The sequence below is a fragment of the Mustela nigripes genome, chromosome 14 (genome assembly GCF_022355385.1).
Source record: "Mustela nigripes isolate SB6536 chromosome 14, MUSNIG.SB6536, whole genome shotgun sequence".
NCBI lineage: Eukaryota > Metazoa > Chordata > Mammalia > Carnivora > Mustelidae > Mustela > Mustela nigripes.
This window is the reverse complement of record NC_081570.1, coordinates 53,284,499-53,305,639: the sequence shown is the minus strand read 5'-3', so window position 1 is coordinate 53,305,639 and position 21,141 is coordinate 53,284,499. Positions and strand designations below refer to the sequence as shown.

At 43.0% G+C, this 21,141-nt stretch overlaps 1 protein-coding gene across 5 annotated transcripts in view; it reads right to left on the bottom strand.

Moving 5' to 3' along the window:
* Positions 1 to 21,141, bottom strand: part of AK4 (adenylate kinase 4) — a 67,505-nt gene that overhangs the window by 11,310 nt on the left and 35,054 nt on the right. For 4 of the 5 annotated variants that reach the window (XM_059374992.1, XM_059374993.1, XM_059374994.1 and 1 more), the window contains one exon: positions 19,724 to 19,843. The exons of the other annotated variant lie outside the window; for it this stretch is intronic. In XM_059374992.1, the coding sequence (XP_059230975.1) occupies positions 19,724 to 19,843 (120 nt within the window). The remainder of the gene's footprint in view (positions 1 to 19,723; positions 19,844 to 21,141) is intronic. 5 annotated transcript variants of the gene reach the window in all.

Sequence of the window (21,141 nt, the reverse complement as noted above, 5' to 3'; positions counted from 1 at the left end):
AGTCATGCTTGAAGAGTGTGATAGTTCGCTGCCCAAATCCTTCCCTTTTAAAAGGGATTTTATGGGTTTGGGGTCTCTGCAGACCTTCTCCGGGTTCTACTCATTATCAGTTCTGGGTGTCAGCTGACATTGGTCCTGGCAGTATCTCCAAGCTGTGGTACCTTAACTGCTTGCTTGGGTCATTGCTTGACACAGGTTGCCTGACATGAGAGACTCCATTTTGCTCCCTCCAAAACTGCTTTCACATTCTTCTATGCCGACCTCTTGTGACCCATCACGCATTTGATGTGGTTTTGGAATACAGGTGGGGTGAGGTCCACAACGGACAACCAAGAATGAATTCTTGAGACGTCTTTGGTGCAGAATGGTGGCTTATGAAAGCACAGGGACAGCAGCCGTGGACAGAACGAGGTGCTGCATCAGGACCTTGAGGAGTAGTGAGGAGTGCTGATTATATACTCAGGGACTGGGGGAAGTAAGGAAAACGGGAGGTTTCAAAAGAACTTTCATATACTAAAAAGAGGACCGACCTATATGACACCTGCAAGACAGCCTTGCCATTGTTAAGTTAAGGTTGTTTCCCCCTCTGGCAAGGTATTAACATTAAGACAGTTGGGAGATTCCTGGAAGAATGTCACGCTTGTCCCACCCGGGGTGGGGGGCGCGGTTCAGGATGTCAGTGGGCTTTGCCTTCATCTAGCCTTCATCACATTGGGACTGGCTTCAACAGAGAAAGAGGCATTTCCAATCTCGCAGTCCAGATGCTGCCTCTTGTGCCAAGTCACCCACCCACCTGTACTGTCTCCTTCCTCCCATAGTGACTCTCTGGCTAAGCATCCTCTTCACAAAAAAGGCACCCACACCACACATTGGGAAATCATGCAGGAAGCATATTCATGGTGGTTTCTCTGCAGTGGCAAGATGGCTGATTCCTTTCTGCTCTTCTAATTATTTTTAACTAAGCATATAGTACATTCAGAATGGAAGGAAAAATACCTTAAGTAAAGAACTGCTGACTAGATATTTTCCAAATCTCAACATAACTTGTCAGGTCAAGTTATGACTACCTGACATTTAGGGAAGTGAAAGGTCAAACTTTACCTCAGATTAAGTACACTACACACACTTAGCCTCAGCCCTGGAAGACAGCAATGCCTGGCAGGCAGTGGGCAAACATTTATGTGTAATACTAGGGTAGCTGTCTTCTAGTCTTCCATTTGGTGGCCATATTTATTTGACAGTTGCCTTATTTTAAATTCTGAATTTAATTCTGTGAAATATAGGTCTCTGTCAAGCCCTGTAAACCCAGCATGTCAATTTTTTCTACTATGGAATGGCTTGACTGCTTGTACATTAATTTATTAAGCAACTATTAAGTTCAAAAACAATTTTAGAATCAGGGCTTCACAGCACCTAGGTGTATCCTGGAGCTTCAAATACATGATAGCTACCAGTTAGGTAACAAAGTCCTACTACCTGGGTCACCAAGGAGCAAGATTTAGCCCCAGGTAGGACCTCAGGACTCATTCAATCTATGGCAACTTAGGCTGGGTGATGGGCAAGGAGTTTCAGAAGAGTCCAGATAAAACCATGCCTGCCTCCTTTATTTTTTCCACCAAATTCCTTACTGAATACTGGATCCCCTCAACCAGGTCCTTTTCTCCATCTCCCTCCCAACAGCTCACTGCAGGTCAGACTGGAGATGCTGTAGAGAAGTTTGCTGGCAAGTCCGGGACCTCTGCTAAGTCTATTAGTCAAGGGTAGCCCACCTTCCCTTGCACTGTACACCACAGTCTGCTCCAGAAGACGAGCTTCCTGAAATGGGATTTAAGATACACGTTACCCCCTCTGTCATCCTCAGGTACTGTGCCTCGCACATTCTATATAGAATCCCAGCAAAGAGGGCAGTGAGCCTTCCACAGAAGGAACTCTCACTGACTGTCATGTCCTGCCTTTTCCCTGTATAACCAACTCCTCCTGAAGGCTTCAAATTAACAACTTGAGTTAGATACTGTGGCCCAAACCACCCCAAGATCAATCTCTATGTTCTTCCCTCCAAATCCCTTTTTAAAGAAAAACTGTTTCAAAAGCAGTGGCTTCCAAAGTAACTCTGAGTACAGAAAGAAGAGAACCTATGCTGCATTGTTATGTTCATTCTTTTTAGCTTCCATTTTGGATGGTACATTTTATAAGGTATATATTAATAAAATCGTATGTGCATATAATTCACACAAATCCCTGTTTTGAAGATGCAGTCAACACTGATAAGTGTGCAAAAGAATTTAAGGGTTCACTCCTCTAAAGACCCAAGTTCCCAGCCTCAGACCCTGGACTTGGGTTCTAGGGCCACTATCCTGACAAGAAAACACTGTTCTTTATCCTTTGGATAGAGGCTGAAAGGTGAATAAAGCACTAGGAAAGAACAGGATGCTCTGAACAAGAACATGACAGTTCCTCCAACAAATAAAACCTCAAATCCTTATGGCTAAAGTTTCCTGGTCTTTCCTGGACTTTCGTAGTCCAGTTGGCCCAAGAGCCCCACAATTGTTTCTGAACTCTGGCGCCCTCTGGAGGAATGGGTGGAAAATGCAACTGTATGAAAAAAGCTGAACTCAGAAGGAACCTGTTTCAAAAATGTCAGGTGGTGTCTACCTTAGTTAGGGCTCACATTCAGACCTGCTAACGACCAGAGAATCATTAATTCTGGTGGCTTAGAGGTCTTCTTTTAAGACAGTGGCTCTCATCATATCCTTCCATCCTCAAAACAGGTTTAAGTTGAAAGACGAAGGAAAACACAGAAGCCTACAATGAAAGCAAAAATGGGAGAGTTATGGTTTAAGACGTTAATGTTGTTGAAATGCAACTATTTTAATGGTTTAGAAGTACTAACAAGAGGAATAAGTCATTCCTCAACTTCAAGGTTCTCCCTCTGATGGCACACATCAACATTATCAGGGAAGACTTGGGGTGGGATGGGGAGAGCTTATTACTGCCCAGATTTTGTACCATTCTTCCTATAAGGGAACATCTAGGAGCAGGAATTAGGTATTTTTCTGAAAGTTATCCAGGTGACTCTGGCCAAACTTCCCAGTGACAGCAACACCGCAAGTGCAGTATTAATTAACTACGTGTACCTACCCCATTTGGGGGAAGGTCTAACAGCACTTCTAAGCAGGTCCAAACCACTTTGATGAGAGTCTTCTTGACCTCGGTTTCATGGCAAGAGAATTGGGAAGAAAATTCCCAAAGGCTTCTAGATTCACTAAGCCCCTACCTATCTCAAGCCACCTGTTTATGCCATTCCTAGCCTAGATCTTACCTCTAAAGAGAGTGGTTTGGCAGGCAAAAAAAGTACAGGAAAACAGTGAGAACAGTAGCCTAGTCAAAGATCCGGGCACCAGCTGCATTTCCAGAAGTGAGGAGAAGCCACGGTGTAAGCCAGGAAACTCAGGGCTCAGTGGAACATGTTAGTTATGGGCACAAGCTCTGGAAGCAGACATCAATCCCAGCTCTACCCAGCCCTGACAGCATGAACTTCCACAAGACTTTGTAATCTCTCTCTGGTCCTTAGTTTTCTCACTGAACAGATGGCTTGAACAACAGAAATTTGTTTTCTCATAGTCCTGGAGGCCAGAAGTCTGAGATTGAGGTGTCCGGACAGGTGGTCTCCTCTGAGGCCTCTCTCCTTGGCTTGCAGATGGCTGCCTTCTCCCTGTGTCTTCCACAGGGCTCTTCCTCTGTGGGTGTCTGTATCCAAATCCTTTTCTTATAAGCACACTACAGTACTCATATTACACTGGTGCCCACCCTCAAGACCTTATTTAACTTAATCACCTCTTTAGTGACCCTACCTCCAAAAAAGAGCTGAATTATGAGGTACTAAGAGTTAGGACTGGAACAGATGAACTTAGGGGGGCACAACTCAGCCCATAACAGAAGGTAATGCCTACTGCATGGGACTGTTTTGAGGATTAAAAGAGGCAATCTTTATAAAATCTTTGAGATATAAAGTGTTAGGCACATAGTGAGCACTCAATAAATGGCAGCTGTCGCTCTTGCTAGAGCACTCCTGGGAGCCCCATGTCACAAGACAGCACTGCTGCCCTGTGCTTGTGCACAAGCACGACTTGCCTCTATTTAATTTGCTGGTTTAGGGAGTCCCTGGTGCTCTGGGCTCTCTGCCACACAAGGACACCTCAGCCCTTCCAGTGATGAGCCACACAGCCCGCACATTCTGGTCCCCACCCCACTCAAAAGGAAGCTTGATCCAGGCCAGCTTCTGCCACAAGTTTCCCACTCTCCTGACTGCCCCCGTCATCACCTACTCCTGTTTAACAGGAAAGCACCGGAAGCCGACTTTCCTGATCCAGTTCAATACCTTATCATGGTAAGCTTTCATCAGAGTTCAAGGTAAACAGACTGGCCAATCTGGTACAAAGGCTCAGCCTTAAGCAGCTGACAGTCCAAGTGTATCCTGAGGCAGCAGCCAGAGGAAAGTTCTCAGCAACTAACCCACACGCAGGCTATATTAACTGTTACACAGAATCCAAGTTAGGAAAGGGGACAGCCGTGTGCTGTCTTTCCCACCAAGAGAGCACCTCCTTTTGGGAAACATTCCCAGACAAGGCCACCCTGCTTGGGAAGAACGTGGACTCATGGCTTCTCAGGCCACGGCACAAATGCAGCTGTGTGTTGTAGTCTACTGTTTACAGGCATGTACAGACATTTCTTCACACCAAGCCTGTGAGGTGTGTGCAGCAGGAACACACACCACCCGCGGTGTAACTGACCAGGGAGCCTGCATGCCGGTGGGGTAGGGGGAGTAGGGGGGGGGGGGGGGGCAGAGGGGGGGGGGGGGGGACAGCGGCAGAACACGACTCAGGTCTCGGGTCTTGCCAGTGCCCACTCTACAACGCTCCTCCTCCACGAGTATAAAAAAGGATTACTACAGGATCCTCAATGTCCCCCCACACACCTCGCCTCAACCGAAAGATCAAAGCATCCAGATAGCACCCTCACCACCCAGCCTCTAGCTGCCCTGCACCCCTGACATGCTGGAACAACTTCATTCCCAAGAAGAGCCCAAACTGTGCACCTAGAAGGCCTACTCTTTTTTTTTTTTTTTTTTTAAAGATTTTTATTTATTTATTGGACAGAGAGAGAAATCACAAGCAGGCAGAGAGAGAGGAGGAAGCAGGATCCCTGTCGAGCAAAGAGCCCGATGAAGGGCTCGATCCCAGCACCCCGGGATCATGACTGGAGCCAAAGGCAGAGGCTTTAACCCACTGAGCCACCCAAGCGCCCCTAGAAGGCCAACTCTCGGTCCTATCACGTCTCACTCACGTCCCCTTCCATCACTCTGTGCCGGCCACACTGACATCCTTGCTGTTCTCGCATCTGCAGGTCCATCCCCACCTTAAACGCTCAGTTTATGGACCCTTGGCGTGACCCACCCCTGCTTCAGGTATCTACATTCGCCCTCGGCTCCCGCAAGTCTTGGCTCACGACTGCGTTCACATCGGAGAGTAAGTCTCCTCCTCCTCTCCAAGGAGAGACCCGAGTTTTCTTTAAGGCAGAAGTAGAGAGAGTATCTGCCAGGAGTCAGAGGAAGTGTAGGGGGACGGTGGAGAAGGCTGTAAGGAAAGGAGTCCAGAGGGTACGGTGGAAAAGTGAAGAATGAGGGGGAAGGAAGAGGAGAATCAGTAATAGAAAAAGAAAAGAAGATAAAGAAGAAAAAAGGACGCCGAGGGATGACGTACCTTTCCCTTAATAACCAAGGATCACAGACATAAAAGGCACAGTTAGAAGTGACGAGCTTCAGACAGTGTCATTTCCAGGGCAGGTGTGGCAGGCATCCTAGTCTCCGAAGGTATCACAAAGGCCTCACAAGCGGGCCCTGGCAATGGGCTGGGGCTCTCACTGAAGTATGGGATGCAGAGTCCCAGGCCTGGGGGATCACAGGTCCTGGAGAGGGGCTCTCCACCACCCTGGCCACTGATTATCAACCAAGAATATCCCTGTATCAGGGCATGAGATGTTCATTTTGACTCTGGTGAGGGAAAATATGGGTATGTTCCTCTTTTATACATTTAGTTAACATCTGGTTAACACTGATCCGCCTTCTCTTCTAAAGATCTACTCAGGGTATGAGATTCAATTCCTTGGTACCTCAAATTGCCAGGATACCGGGATTTGAAAAGAAACAAATAATTAGTAGATATGGAACTTAAAGCATGATCCATGGAAATATTTTAATAGAAAATCTGTTTTTTGTTTTTTTTTTTGAGAGAGAGAGAGAGAGAAAGCATGTGCGCATGTCCTGGGCTGGCGGGGACGGGGGGGGGGGCAGATGGAGACAGAGAGCGAACATGGGGCTCCATCTCACAACCTGAGATCATGAATGACCTGAGTTGAAATCAAGAGTCGGATGCTTATCCAACTGAGCTACCCAGGTGCTCCGAAAATCTGCATCTAAATAAGAATAGACATTCTCAACATCAAAGTACTTAGATGACATACATTAAGTACATTCGAAGTGATTTGGACTAGATAAGCTATGGTTGCATTGGTGGACCCAAGAGAATCTGCCATTCTAGCTGTGGGTGTGTATTCATCTTTAAACACACTTGCTTAATAGCCCCTATTAAAAACTTCGAGCGCCCGGATGACTGAGTGGCTCAGCTGTTAATCGTTTGCCTTTGGCTCAGGTCATGATCCCAGGGTCCTGGGATCCAGCCCCATGTCGGGCTCCCTGCTCTGCAGGAAACCTGCTTCTCCCTCTCCCACTACCCCCTGCTTGTGTTCCCCCTCTCGCTGTGTCTCTCTCTGTTAAATAAATAAAATCTTAAAAAAAAAAAAATTTTTTTTTCAAGCTCCCTGAGGGCTGGGGCTGTGCTTATTCCTGATGTGCCCTGGGACACAGTCGGATTCCCATGCGGATATGGTGTTCCTGGTGGGCAGGGATTACTGACCAAGTGGACTAGATGCACACCCAAATTCTGTCAACAGGTGGCAGCAAGAATAATTCTTCAATTTAGAGAGAGCTGCAATAAATTTTTGGTATGCTTTTATTTTTACTAAAAGTAATCCTCAAAGACATGTTTTCTAAATGACTAAAGCAGAATTCCAGCTTCCTTAGATAACCCAATCCAAGTGAACCTAAGATTCCATTAATTGTTGAGGAAACCAGAAAATCCAATCAGTAAAGTAAAATAAAGAACCCACTTAAGCACAGAGTTTGTGTTCCTCCCTTTACACATGACGCTGCTTATCACACGGTTTCTCTCCAGGAGTATAGAAAACCTACTTCGAGCTTCCAGACCAAGCTATCCACCCCCCACCCTTGTCTCTTAATCTGGCCTAGAAAGGTTGCTATGTCCTGATGAATCAAATAGTCAATCCATGTAGAAAGTTGAAATTTTATATAGTTAAATTTCTCCCCAAATTCGTGTTATACATCACTAATTAGAGTGCCTAGAGGTTATTTTTTAGACACTCCCCCAACCAAAAAAAGATTCACCATATGCAGGAAGATGTCGTTAAATCCCTGACATGGTATGTTCCCAGCAGTGCTGGCCACTGGGCCTTGGCACCTACTCCTCTGAGCCATGCCAAGAACCTAAGGGAGGGCAGCCGAAGCAGGAGGTGCCACAGCAACAAGGGAAGAGGGAACTAGGACACTTCTGTTTTTCTAATTTGGAGTGCCTTTCCTCCAGAGGAAGGGCGCAGAGCCAGAGTCCACCACCACATTCCCAGGCAGAAAAGCAAGCCCTCTCCGTGTGATGAAAATAAAAGGGCAGTTTTGAAGGGCAACTTCCAAATTCCGCCTGGGATTGGCAGCTTGTGAAAAGGCCACACAACACCAGGCCCCCTTCCTACGTCTATTAGGACCTGGGGCCAACACGGTTGCTTCTGACCATCCATCTCTTCCTAGCTGGTGGGAAAGCAAGAACCAAGTTACAAATATGCAAGTCATTGTCCATCACAATTAATCACTGAATGATTAAAGATGAAAGCAGGCAGTTATTCTTCCACAGTCTTCCCTAACCCAGAGGTGTTCAAACTATTTATACCACTGGCTAGAAGCCTCAGTAGCAACTTAAAGTTAATTACCGTCAAAACCTGTTTTATGAGGGCCTTTCCTGGCTTACATCTTATAATTACCTTATCTTTTGGCACAATATTTATTTGTACGTGTATCCAAGACCTCCATATTCCACTTCATCCGGTTTTTATTAACAGATGGTAAAAAGAATAAGACACAGCTGGGCTCCAGATGCTGGCAAAGAGAAATGAAGCTACATTGTATCACTGGGTGAGTTCCACAGTTCCTGCTGAGCTGAAAGCTTTGGACCTACTTCCTCCTTACTGCGATCTTCTAGGGACACCTGGAACTCTTCTATTACATATCCTAGAGTTTATCCTAGATCGGCAATAAGCAGGTCCTGCTCCCAAGGAGCAGTCAATGATTTAAAAACTTAGATATGCTATCATCACTACTGAGGGATCCAGTGATAGAAGATAGATACTACAGAAAATTTGGTTTTAAATCATAAACTGGGATTTTCAAACTGGCTTAGGAAAATAGAAAATGAATTCCTATTAGGTAGGGATTCTTGGGGAAATCAAGTGGTTTTGAGATTCTCTGGCATCCACGTAATGATTTTTCCTGTTTAAGGATATAGATGAAACTTGTGGCTTATCATCTCTGTTCTTAAATAAAATATACTAGAACCATGGAACCCTTTCCCAGTAAAGGAAGATGCTGGAAGGTGCAGTTCACTGTAAATCCTTTGCTGAAAGGCCCCTCCTGTTTACTTTTTCTTTGAAAAAGAAAAGTTTCCATATAAATAAATTAGGGGAAAATGGGTCCCACTGTATCTCAGTTGAGACAAAAGGAATTTGCAAATGACTCCGTCAGAGGCCCATGTTTTTATCCCAAATAAAAGAAGAGAAGCCCAGTATCCCTGACATGGCTCAGCTACAGGCATGTATTTATAAGCTTTTTCTACGTGTCAAACACACTTGTAGGTATAGGAAGGTACAAAATATCAAATACGCAGGTAAATCCATAAGTCACATTTTAAGGTAGGAAGAACAAATGAAACAGGCAGTTAGGACGGTACAGCTAGGACCCAGAGAGGAGAGGATATGGGTGTAGAGATCTAATGAAGCGATCCCCAGGACAGTGTAGAGGTATAGCACGGCAAGTAGAGGGAACAGTAACTGCGAAGGTCCTGCATCATCAGCACACACAGCGTATAAAAAAGTAAAGAGATTCTCAAGTGGCTATGGGATAGAAACACAGTTCTGCTCTCCCCTTCCCTCGAGAAAGAAAAGAGGTCTGAACATATATGAAGACAAAAGGAAACACAAAAGTGTGAAAATTTTAAATGAAATATGATAAAGTAAAGACAAGGACTATTCAATATAACATCCGATAGAACTGGCATCCTTGAAATAGAAAAATTGAACAAAAGGATGAAAAAGATGTCATACAGGCCCAGCTCCTTCAAAGGCAAGAGCTGGAGATCAAAAGGACACACTACCTACAGGGGGGAGGACAGAAGACAACAGGGAGGCAGTCTATTTACTCCAGTAAATAGTCTATTTACTCTAATTTCTCAGGAAGTCTATACAGAAAAAAAAAATCATCTTCAAAAAAGTCAGACAGGCCTTAGGGCTTTCCAGAGCAATAACCCAGGCCTGAAGAAGATGGAACAATGGCTACAAAGTTCCAAAGGGCACAAGGACCACCCGGGGAGTATGACGGCCGGCTGAACTGCGGACTGATGAGCATTTTCAAACATGAGAACTCAGGGAACACCATACCTCTGAGCCCTCTGCTAGGAGGGAAGAAAACATCCAACAAAACCCAGCCAAGGGGCACCTGGGTGGCTCAGTGGGTTAAGCCTCTGCCTTCGGCTCAGGTCATGATCTCAGGGTCCTGGGATCGAGCCCTGCATTGGGCTCTCTGCTCGGCGAGGAGCCTGCTTCCCCCCCCCCCCCCCGACCCCCCACCCTCTCTCTGCCTACTTGTGATCTCTCTGTCAAATATATAAATAAAATCTAAAAAACAAAACAAAACAAAACCTCCCTATCTTTAAAAAAACAAACAAACAAACAAACAAAAACCCAGCCAAGGTAATGATGAAGGGAAAAGCCGTGGTTAAATTCAGATGCAATTCACATGCAGAACAATTCGCTCATTTAAAGTGTATAATTTGATGGTTTCTTATCTATTCAGAGATATAACCAAAAGATTAATCAAAATAAAAGGAACAGAGACATGGCAATGGGTAAGAAAATCAGAGCCCTACATCTTTTAGATGTAGGACAAACAAACGAACAAACTAGGAAATTCAAGGTACAGCAGAAATTTTTTAATAAATTTTTGCAACAAAAACCAATGAAAATTGAGACAGAGGGAGGGGAGAAGAGGTGGGAGGAAGTATAAGTCTATTAATCCTCTTACTGTTCACTGCAGAAAGACAGTATCTCTCTGTCTCAATCTGAAATGTGAAATAAAAAAAACAAGTATGTCAATCTCTTAATGGCTTTCCTAATCTTCAAGAGTCTCTGCAAGAATTAACATCCCTGGTGATGAAGAAAGATTTATCTCCCATTCAGTAAGAATTCCTCCAGGTTCACTTTAGCTTTGCTACTATTAAAATTTTGAGTAAAGTTAAATACTTTTAATGAAAGTACACAAAGTATGGTGCCATCCTTACACACTTCTAGGTGCGTATGTGCAGCATCTAGAATGATGGTTTTCAACTGTTAACCCTGATTCATTCTGGCTAGTGGAGTTTCAGGTGACCAGTTGCTTTTCCTCACATTTTCCCATATGGCTTGAATGTTTTACAGTAATCTCATGTATCACTTTTATAAGGACAGTGTAAAAAAGATAAAATTCCCGGCACTTTGTCACATCTAACGCTTCTCCTTACCCTAATCAATTTTTTCATCTTTCCAAAATCTGCGTTTCTCTTACTAGTGATGGGACAATTAACAGGTTTTAGATCATTGTTTTGTATTATTGGGTAAAGTTGAATGGAAGCTGGGGAATTTTGTTTAGCTATAGTTTCCTCAGGTGTACTTAGTGAGGGATGAACAGGATGATCTTTATTTATTAAAATGACCCTTCAAGTTTCTCAGCCATTTACTAATGAAATTCTAAGTTCTGACATCTATGCCCTTGTCAGTATGTGTTTGTATGTATATACAACATTGGTAATAACCCGTAACTACCATCTGACCACCTACTGTGTTTCAGGATTCCACTAAGAGTTCTGCATTGGTCAGCTGATCCTCGCAAACCTATGCCATATGCACTATTTTACAGATGAGGAGAAAGAATCCAAAAAAGGTTAAGTATGCTTGCTCAAGACTACACAGTTAATAAACTACATTAACGATGTTCAAGTAATAGTTACAAGTCCATGATTTTCCCACCACATTACTGCGTTCTCGGTATGCTGCTTTGTGTGTACTAAATGCCCAGTAATTGCTTCATACTTCAACTAGCAAAGGATGCCTCAGATGCTATGGGTGAATATTCGTAATTCATCCAATTCCCGAGATACTGGTTTTATGAATTAGGGAAGCAAGCTCCCCTACCATCTAAAAGTAGGAGATAGTTTCATCCTGGTGCCTTACTTTATAGACTTCTCCCATCCAAGTACGAACCAGGCCTGACCCTGTTTAGCTTCCGAGATCAGACGAGATCGGGCGCGTTCAGGGTGGTTTGGCCACAGACTAGACTTCTAATTCAGTGGCAATAGCAAATGGGTTAAGCGTATCTCTAAGTGTATGAGACACGCCCAAATAGAGAGAAATCCTAATTTAATAACTAAAGTAGGTCTAAATTTATGATGTTAAAAAATCTACTTAATTTACGGGTTTAATCTACTTAATCTACTTAATTTAATTTGCCTGGGTGGCTCAGTCAGTAGCGCACTGCCTTTTTTTTTTTTTTTAATTTAATTTATTTATTTGACAGACAGAGATCATAAGTAAGCGCACTGCCTCTTGATCTCGAGGTCATGAGTTCAAGCCCCACGTTGGATGGAGATCCCACTTAAAAACAAAGCAAAACAAACAAAAGTCTAGTTAATTTTAAATTGTTGGTTAGAAAGTTAAAAAATAAGTTATTCTTTCCAGCTCGGTCTTACATTTTAAACTTCTTCTAACTCATATCTAATATTAACTTTGATGTTTATTCAATGCCCTCCTTTTGAATTTCGCGACATATTTATTAACTTTTGCCCTCACCCACTTTTCTGACGTTGTATATGATCATATTTTCAAGCTCTAGGGCTGTCCAATTATCTGCTGTTGTTTAAAACCTCTATACCTTTTGCATACATGTTCCCTGCATCTATAAGGTGCATTTATTCTCTTTCAAAATTTAGCTCTTGGTGTCACCTTCTCCAGGAAGCCTTCCTAAGAGCTGCCTATCTCACCTCTAAGTTAGAGTCAGTTCCTTCCTCCTCAGTGCTACCTCTCACTTTTCACCCCCTCCACGGGGGCTCCCAGGGTCCTAGACTGCAAGTGTTTATGGGGCATTTGCTCTTCCTGGAGTAAGCTCAGAAAGCAAGCTATACCCGCCTTAGACCAACGCCAAGCTCACTGGGACACACAAAAAATGTATGCTCGATCTGTGTTTTGATCTCTGAACCAAGTATTTCTAGGGTGTGTTCAAATATCTCTGTATACACATGTTTTCCATACGGCCCCTGTTAAAATCTAGTCAGTCTCCAAAATCACAGAGTGAATAAACACAGCCAGGGTTGCCTACTACATTAAAATTGTTTCTCATCCCAAAGCAGCAGCGGGATCAATCAGAAGAAAGCCACCATGGATCGGACAAGGTCTCAGGAAAGAATCCAACCAAATGAACAAGAAAAGAGACCCAAGGCTTTGCCATGTTCTTCAGTCAGACCCTTTGAACGTAGGAAGTCATAGGATAAAAACACAGTTCTTAAAGTCTGGAGGTAAATCATAGAAACCAAAGACAATCCTCGCTGCCCGGGAAGGATCACCACCATATCCTAAATGCCATGATGGCAGGTCCCGCCCACTATGCTCCTCTGCTGTGGGGTCTTGGTTAGTGCCCCGCACAAGGATGGCGCTCAAGAAACGCTCAGTTGTAGGAAGAATTATGAATGCTTAGAACCAAAAGCAGCTGGCACAATCGCCTGCGATCATTAACAAAGAGGACACAGTAGCTTTAATGGAATCAATAGCTAGACATGAAGTCTGAACAGGCTTTACTTTGGGTAAGGGTGTATCTATGACAAGAGGAGAGTGTCCTCTATTTCAAGTCAGGTGTCACCAACATGACTCTGCATAACCTAACCTTGCTGAGCAATTGTCTCTTCCTGTGCTACTCAACCCATATGACGATTCTGTTTAGTATCATTTAAGAATATCTGAATATTTAATAAGCATGTTAGAAAGTATAACCAAACATAGGTCTCAGGTATTGTAACTCCTTCTTCTAAGAACATGATAAAAAAGAAAAAAAGGTGAAGTCTGTTTTAAAACAGAACCTGACGGATGTTCATCTTGGAGAAGATTATTATGGCTACACGGCCACCAATAGTCTGGTCCCCTAGCACCCACCTTTTACTTGCTTACCCAAGACTGAATAAGGACATACCTTGGAAACAGCATGGGTCAGAGATCATTTAACCCTCAGGGAAAACAAACACACACACACAAACACTACACACATTCAAGCAGCTCTGACCCTCTGCTTAAGATAAATAAATAAATAAGATGTAAAAATCCCGGAATTATCTACAGAGAGCAGCAGTCAGTCCGTGTTGGAAGCTGCACAGAACCACAAGCAGGAACATACCACCATGGACCAAAGGACGACTCTCCTTCCAAAGGGACCTTTATTCCAATGAAGGGTTTAAATTATATTCCACTCAAAATGCCAACACTGAATGCTTCTTTTTATGAAACCAAACTCTGACAGCAAATCTAAAATATTTTGACACCTCACCTAAAATCATATGGTAGACAACTGTTACATTTTGTTACCTGGAGATAAATTGGGACTGAGTCTGAGAACTTGCAGGTTTACTGTTTAAATACACAGGTTGGCAGGCACATTTAGAAATGAAAAACTCTATTACTAACACCTCTACCCACTAGCCCCACCCAGCTGCCAGTCCTTTTTTTAAAAAGTGAAGAATTTATATATGTTTTAAAGAGATGGTTACTGTTTTCTACCTATGATTTCATCTCAAGATCACCTAGTAAGCAGTAAATACTCTCTTTATGTGAGACTTAAAAAAAACCCAAAACCAAAAACTATGGTTTTATAATAAAATTACAAGGTTTACAGCACATTCCATTCTTCTAGTAGAATATTTGTCTTAGAAATTAAAGAAAACTATTTTTTAGAACTGTTCTCACACATTAAACTTCCAAGGAAATTAAAGAAAGAGGGGGAGAAATGTTCATAGCAGCAATGGCCACGGTTGCCAAACTGTGTAAAGAACCTAGATGCCCTTCAACGGAAGAATGGATAAGGAAGATGTGGTGCATATACACTATGGAGTATTATGCCTCCATCAGAAAGGATGAATACCCAACTTTTGTAGCAACATGGACGGGACTGGAAGAGATTATGCTGAGTGAAATAAGTCAAGCAGAGAGAGTCAATTATCATATGGTTGCACTTATTTGTGGAGCATAACAAATAGCATGGAGGACAAGGGGAGATAGAGAGGAGAAGGGAGTTGAGGGAAATTGGAAGGGGAGGTGAACCATGAGAGACTATGGACTCTGAAAAACAATCTGAGGGTTTTGAAGGGGCAGGGGGTGGGAGGTTGGGTGAACCTGGCAGTGGGTATTGTGGAGGGCACGGATTGCATGCAGCGCTGGGTGTGGAACATGAATTCTGGTACACTGAAAAAAAAATTAAAAAAAAATTATAAAAAAAAATAAAAATAAAAGAAAGAGGGGGAAAAGAGGAAAAAAAGAAAACACACACACACACACACACACACGTATATGTATGTATGTGTGTGTGTGTGTGTGTGTGTGTGTGTGTATGTATGTATGGACACATAAAGCAGTGCTTCTTCCCCAGATGGAAGGTACACTGCAAAGGTAAAGTAGTGCGGAACTATTTTTAGCAAGGCCATAGCTGACCAAACCACAGAGCACTCAGCCACCCCATCCACCCACCCCACCCTCCGGCCTTCCCTTGGCTTGCATCCGCTCTATTTGTTTCCACCCACCATTTGCAGATGCCTCTCTACAGACATATGGACCAAGATGATGAGTCATCTGTTATCCAGAATTCCTTTCTTGACCTTTTCACATTCAATCACCTTTAGTACACTCAACAGGCACGTCCTCCGCGGAGCATGTGGCCTGTAGCATAAGGAGTTGAAGGCTGAACACAGAACGAGGCATTCCTAACACTCCTCACTTTGCCAAGTGGATTTATTCCAGAGCTTTAAAGGAAAATCACAACTGAAAAAAGTGACCAGATGGGGCCTCAAGGAGAAAGATACAAACGAAATCAGCAAGGATACTGACGCACTTCGCTAAAAACAGGTCTGTGATGTAAAGAAATTCACTTCTTCACCCTGAGAAGGAAAGTTACGGCAAAAGCAGAGCACAGGGAGCATTCCATAACTGACACTGACTTCCAACTTCACACACACCCAGTATTTTTTTAAACTATTTCTGAACTTGACACTTCATGTAGTTACAAAAAGAAAAAACATTCAGGACCTGTATATCAAGTGGAACAAATAATAATTAAAAAATATCTTGTCTATAGAGCTCTTATTTTATGGCAGGCATTCTTCTAAGGACATCACATTATATTCACTTACGTCATCCTTACAGACTCTTTTCTAAGGCTGGTTAGAGAATGAGGAATGACAGGCCCACCGAGGTAAGAAAATTTGCCCAAAGTCACTGACCGGCAGTAAATGGCAGAGATGGGATTCAAGCGGGCAGTCTGCCACCCAACTCGGGTTCATGGTGATGAGACACTAACTGCTTTGCCAAAGAAGTTTCACATAGATGATCCTTTTTAAAAACAGATTTCTCAGTTTATACCAAGTCTGCTTCACAAGGTGACAAGCTTCACAATGAAAGAATTTAAACCAGTCAAGACGTGGCAGCATCAAAGCTCACGCATCCTGGCAGGTCCCTACAGAACGAGTATTGTAGGACTACCTTGTGGGAGTCCACGTGTAGTACGTAGAGAATTTAACTCGGCCTAGAGAAGTGCAGGGAAGATGATGACAGCCAAGAAAGACACAAAAAGGGGCACTTAGGTGGCTCAGTGGGTTAAAGCCTCTGCTTTCAGCTCAGGTCATGATCCTGGGGTCCTGGGATGGAGCCCCACATTGGGCTCTCTGCTTAGCAGGGAGCCTGCTTCCTCCTCTCTCCTCTCTCTCTGCCTACTTGTGATCTCTGCCTGTCAAATAAATAAATAAAATCTTACCAAGAAAAAGAAAAAGAAAAAAGAAAGACACAAAAAGCTCAAAGATCTGAAGGCAATAAAAGAAAACACCAGGGCTGCAGCAGCTAACCTCAATCATTAGAGCTCCTGTCAGTTCTTCCCCTTCAATCCATTCTCTCCTTTCCATCCCACTGCCATTGCTCAAATCCAGGCTTTCAACCTGCCCTTGGTCCAAATATTCCAAAAGTCTCTTACTTGGCTTCTAGTCTCCAGCTCCTCCCTGTCCCAGCACCTACTCCCTCCTCAAGGCTAACAGAACAGTCTTTCTGAAAAACAAATCTCACCAACTCCCAACAACTTCTCAAAGTTTCAAGAGTTTCCAGTTCTAGCATCTTTGTACGGAATCAAACACCATCCGCTCAGGGACTTCTCAACCCTGCCGGTCTCTGCTTACAGGCCCAGGAAAATACTAAGCTACGTAATCCTTCTCCTCTTCCCCAGTCCACCTGCCCCTCGGCAGAGAGTATCTGCCCTCCAACCCCATTCATCAACCTATGGAACCTCTATTCCTTCTCCTCTTCTGTAAAGTTGTTCCAATCCCTCCCCCCACTGCTAGAATAGAATTTTCTTCTCTGAGTCTGCAGGGTACCACATATATATGCTTCCATTATGCTATCAGTAACTACTATTTTACACACCTGATAGAATCCCCTTGAGGAATGGGGACAGTGTCCTAGCAATGTATCCATATTGTATCAATAGCACCTAACAGTTTCTGACACAGAACAGGAGCTTTATTCATTACTGCCTAACGACTAAGAGCAGACCCTCCATATGCCATAATAGCTTTTCTCTTCTGGTTCCCTCCAGTCCCATGAGAACAAAGTTCCAAACTTCTAAATCCAAATTCTAGGGGCACCTGGGTGGCTCAGTGGGTAGAGCATCTGCCTTCGGCTCAGGTCATGGTCTTAGGGTCCTGGGATTGAGCCCTGCATCAGGCTCCGTGCTCAGCAGGGAGCCTGCTTCCAACCCTCGCTCTGCCTGCCTCTCTGCCTACTTGTGATCGCTCTCTCTCTGTCAAATAAATAAATAAAATCTTTTAAAAAAATAAATTCGAATTATAGAAAGATACGATCCACGTTATAGCCAACTTTTCAGAATACCTACAAAGTGAGGAATATATGTTAAAAAACACTTTTCACAAAGAACGTTCCACAGAGCAAATCCTGCAGGGTCTTGGTGGGTGTTGGGAATAAGGGGGAGGATTCTAAGATCAAATCAATGCGGAAGATGCCTCATGATGTCTCCCTCTGTGAAGAGCTAAACAGCACTGTCATCTTACAGTTAAGTAAAAAAAAAATGTGTCTAACTTTGACACTTACTACCTTTGGGCAGTTACCTAAAGCCTCTGTTTTCTCATCTATGAAATGGGGATTAATGGTATCTACTTCATATGGTTATTGTAGGGACTGAATAAACAAGAAGTATCAGATGTTCAGAACAATGCCTGCACACAGCAAATACTCAATAAATGCTAGCCATTTTTAATATTCAATTTGACACAAGGTCTGTTTTCTTATCTAGAAATTACTAACACTCCACATTACATACTTTGAGAAACACTGATATAAAAAACCTACCTCCTACCATTTTAGTCATTGTGAACATTCATGGCTCCAGACTTTAAGAGAAACAGAGGCAATCAGTTTAAGGATAATGCCTCTGGCTTCCCTGGGGCTGGCAAACACCAAGGTTTCACCTGTCGCAACTTGCTGAAGCTTCAGTTTCACCAAATTAAGATAGGATTGAGTGCCTTGTGGGAATTAAAAACAACTGCTCTGCAATGGAAAGAAGATGCTTACAGATAAACCTCACTATCTGCCATTCTGTGCTCCTAGGAAATAGCATGTTCATCAAGTTTCTATTTTCATCATATCAAGGAATCTTGCTATTTAAGAACAAGACAAATAATCCATCCAATCCATTTTTTCTCCTTTAATAATGGGCAAACTTAAAGTAGGAGATTCTTAATTTCAGCTTCACGAAGAATAAAACTGTGCAATGTGTTATGTGTGAATGTCCGCACGCCTTTCCTAGGGGAAATATCACAGCTGTCATCTAGAGGCCCAGACGCCTAAAAAGCTCAGGAACCACTAAACTGAGTCTTTAAATCAGGTCCAGGTATTACTGTTTTTTATTTTTTTTTTTAAAGATTTTATTTATTTATTTGACAGAGAGAGATCACAAGTAGGTAGAGAGGCAGGCAGAGAGAGAGGAGGAAGCAGACTCCCTGCTGAGCAGAGAGCCTGATGCGGGACTCACTCCCAGGACCCTGAGATCATGACTTGAGTCAAAGGCAGAGGCTTAACCCACTGAGCCACCCAGGCGCCCCCAGGTATTACTGTTAAAAAAAAAAAAAAAAAAATCAAACAGTATCAAAGGATGTATCAGGTATTTTTATATCCTTTCAAAGACTGCCTATGCATGCATTTCTCTGTGTATACAATAACATCATAACATCCTCCCGTGTTTACATAAACAGAGGACATGACATACACTCTCCTGCAGCCAGCCGTCTTCACGCAACAGCACCTTACAGGTCTATTCATGCCCATGAAGAGGTATGCATTATTTGGTTAACAGACATACCAACGTTTGAGGCATTCCTATGATGGGATACTTAGGTTGTTACCAGTGTCTTGCTGTTTACAAATAATGCTGAAAATACACAACTCTGATGATACATCTTTAGGAAGAAAGACGGCACGGAACTGCTGAGTCAGGAAGTACAAAGACTGCTCAACTGTCCTCCAACGGTTGCCCGTTACATACTCTCAAAGTATTTATTTCCTACACACTCAATAAAAGACTTTCAAATCTTCTATCTCTCTTAATCCAACGAATAAAAAATGGTAACTCGTGGTTTTAATTTGTGTGGCCTATTATGAACATGGGAACCTTGGATTTAAGAGGAGTTAGACTTATGACAACTTAGTGACGGAAACAACCAGCACCATCGAAACTGGAACAATGGGAATGATGGGAATTCTATATGATTTGCTTCCAGGTCAGTGGCTCTAGGGATGGCGGTCTGGAGACACAGAAGCAGAACAGCTTCACCACAGTGGGATTCTAGCATGTCACCAAATTGGAAGACGCTTAAGTAAGTGACTGCAAATTGAGAAGAAAAAGTATTTTGCAGCGCTCCCTTAAGAAGTTAAGGGAGTGTGCGTAACCCGCTATCCGCAGAGGTCCAGCTTACCCGCGGGCTCAACTCACCGTCTAGTAGCCAGTGCTGGCCGCGTCTACTCTCCAGCTCCGACATCATGAGGCGTGTGATCACATGATCGGGAACCAAAAGACCCTTCTCTATGGACTGCTTTGCCATATCACCAACTTCTAGCAAAAAAAAAAAAAAAAAAAAAGCTTACAGACTCCTTTCTGACAGTTTTGCCTCCTCTCCCATTCTTCCCTGTGAGAATGCAGGGAAAGTTATAGGCAGAAGCTCTGGAGGTAATTTTTAAAATACTAGTTTCAATAATAGCAGCCCTGTCTCCCATTTGTCTCCCAAAGGATTATAAAAGTGGTTTTTGAAGATACATACAGATAAAAGAGCATAAATGAAGCAGAGAAGATATAAGCAGGAAATGAAAGATGGAGTCCAGAAGTCCTGGTACCTTCCCAGAGGAGAGCCCCGAAGTGGACAAAGAGCTCCCTAACAGTCTCAGACAACAAGGAAATGTGACCCATGACATGGGCCATGGTTTATGGAAGACTAAAGGAGCATTGGGAAGCACAACCATTCCTTAGGGACCAAAGAAAACATTCCCACTGGTCTTCTAGAAAGAATGCTGGATAACAAGCAGGTTTACTTCTTTTCATGAACCTCAATATAAATAAATGGCACCTTGCTGACACAGTTGTAAAAGCAACTCATTATTATTAGAGGGCCAAGTTCATAAAAGGATATGAATTTTTTTAAATTAGAGAAAAAATGCTTCTATCATATTTTAAAATAACCATTTTTTGTATGAGGAAATCGTGAGTTGGTTCAGCAGAACAAATGATCAGTTTAAACCTGTTAAATTTCTAAGAATTGATTTTTTTTTTTTTTAAAAACCAAGATGAAGTCCTCTACTCTCCAGAGAACTGGAAAAGAGAATAAACCACTAAGAATCACATTCTTGACAGGCCAGTTATGTTTTTGTAAAGACATAAAGCACAATTATGTTACTGGGGAAAAAGCTCAAAAATCACTGTCCCCACCTTCACCGTGAATTTAAAGTAGAACCTTTCCTTCCCCAGGCTGAGTCTACACTCCTAACTCCAACTTCAGCACTGAAACATGGGCTGCGAAGAGCTCCATAGCACTGGATTACTGGACAAAGTATCTCAAAGTCAGATCCAATGACACTGATTCAGGAATGTTGAAGGAAACAAACGCCAGGAGACAACCACATTGGGGAATGTGGCTAAACATGCCTATGTTTACATCCATTCAACAACTATTTATTGACTCTATACTGGGTTATAGATAATATCGTACAAGAAGAGCAGTGAATAAAAGTTGCCCCCTACTGATATTTAAACAGTGTTACTTTCATGCAGAGTAACAGTAACAATCATTAACCAAGTAACATACTACCTCAGCATACTAGGTAAGCTGCTATACCAGGCACTGGGCTTTAGCACTTTCT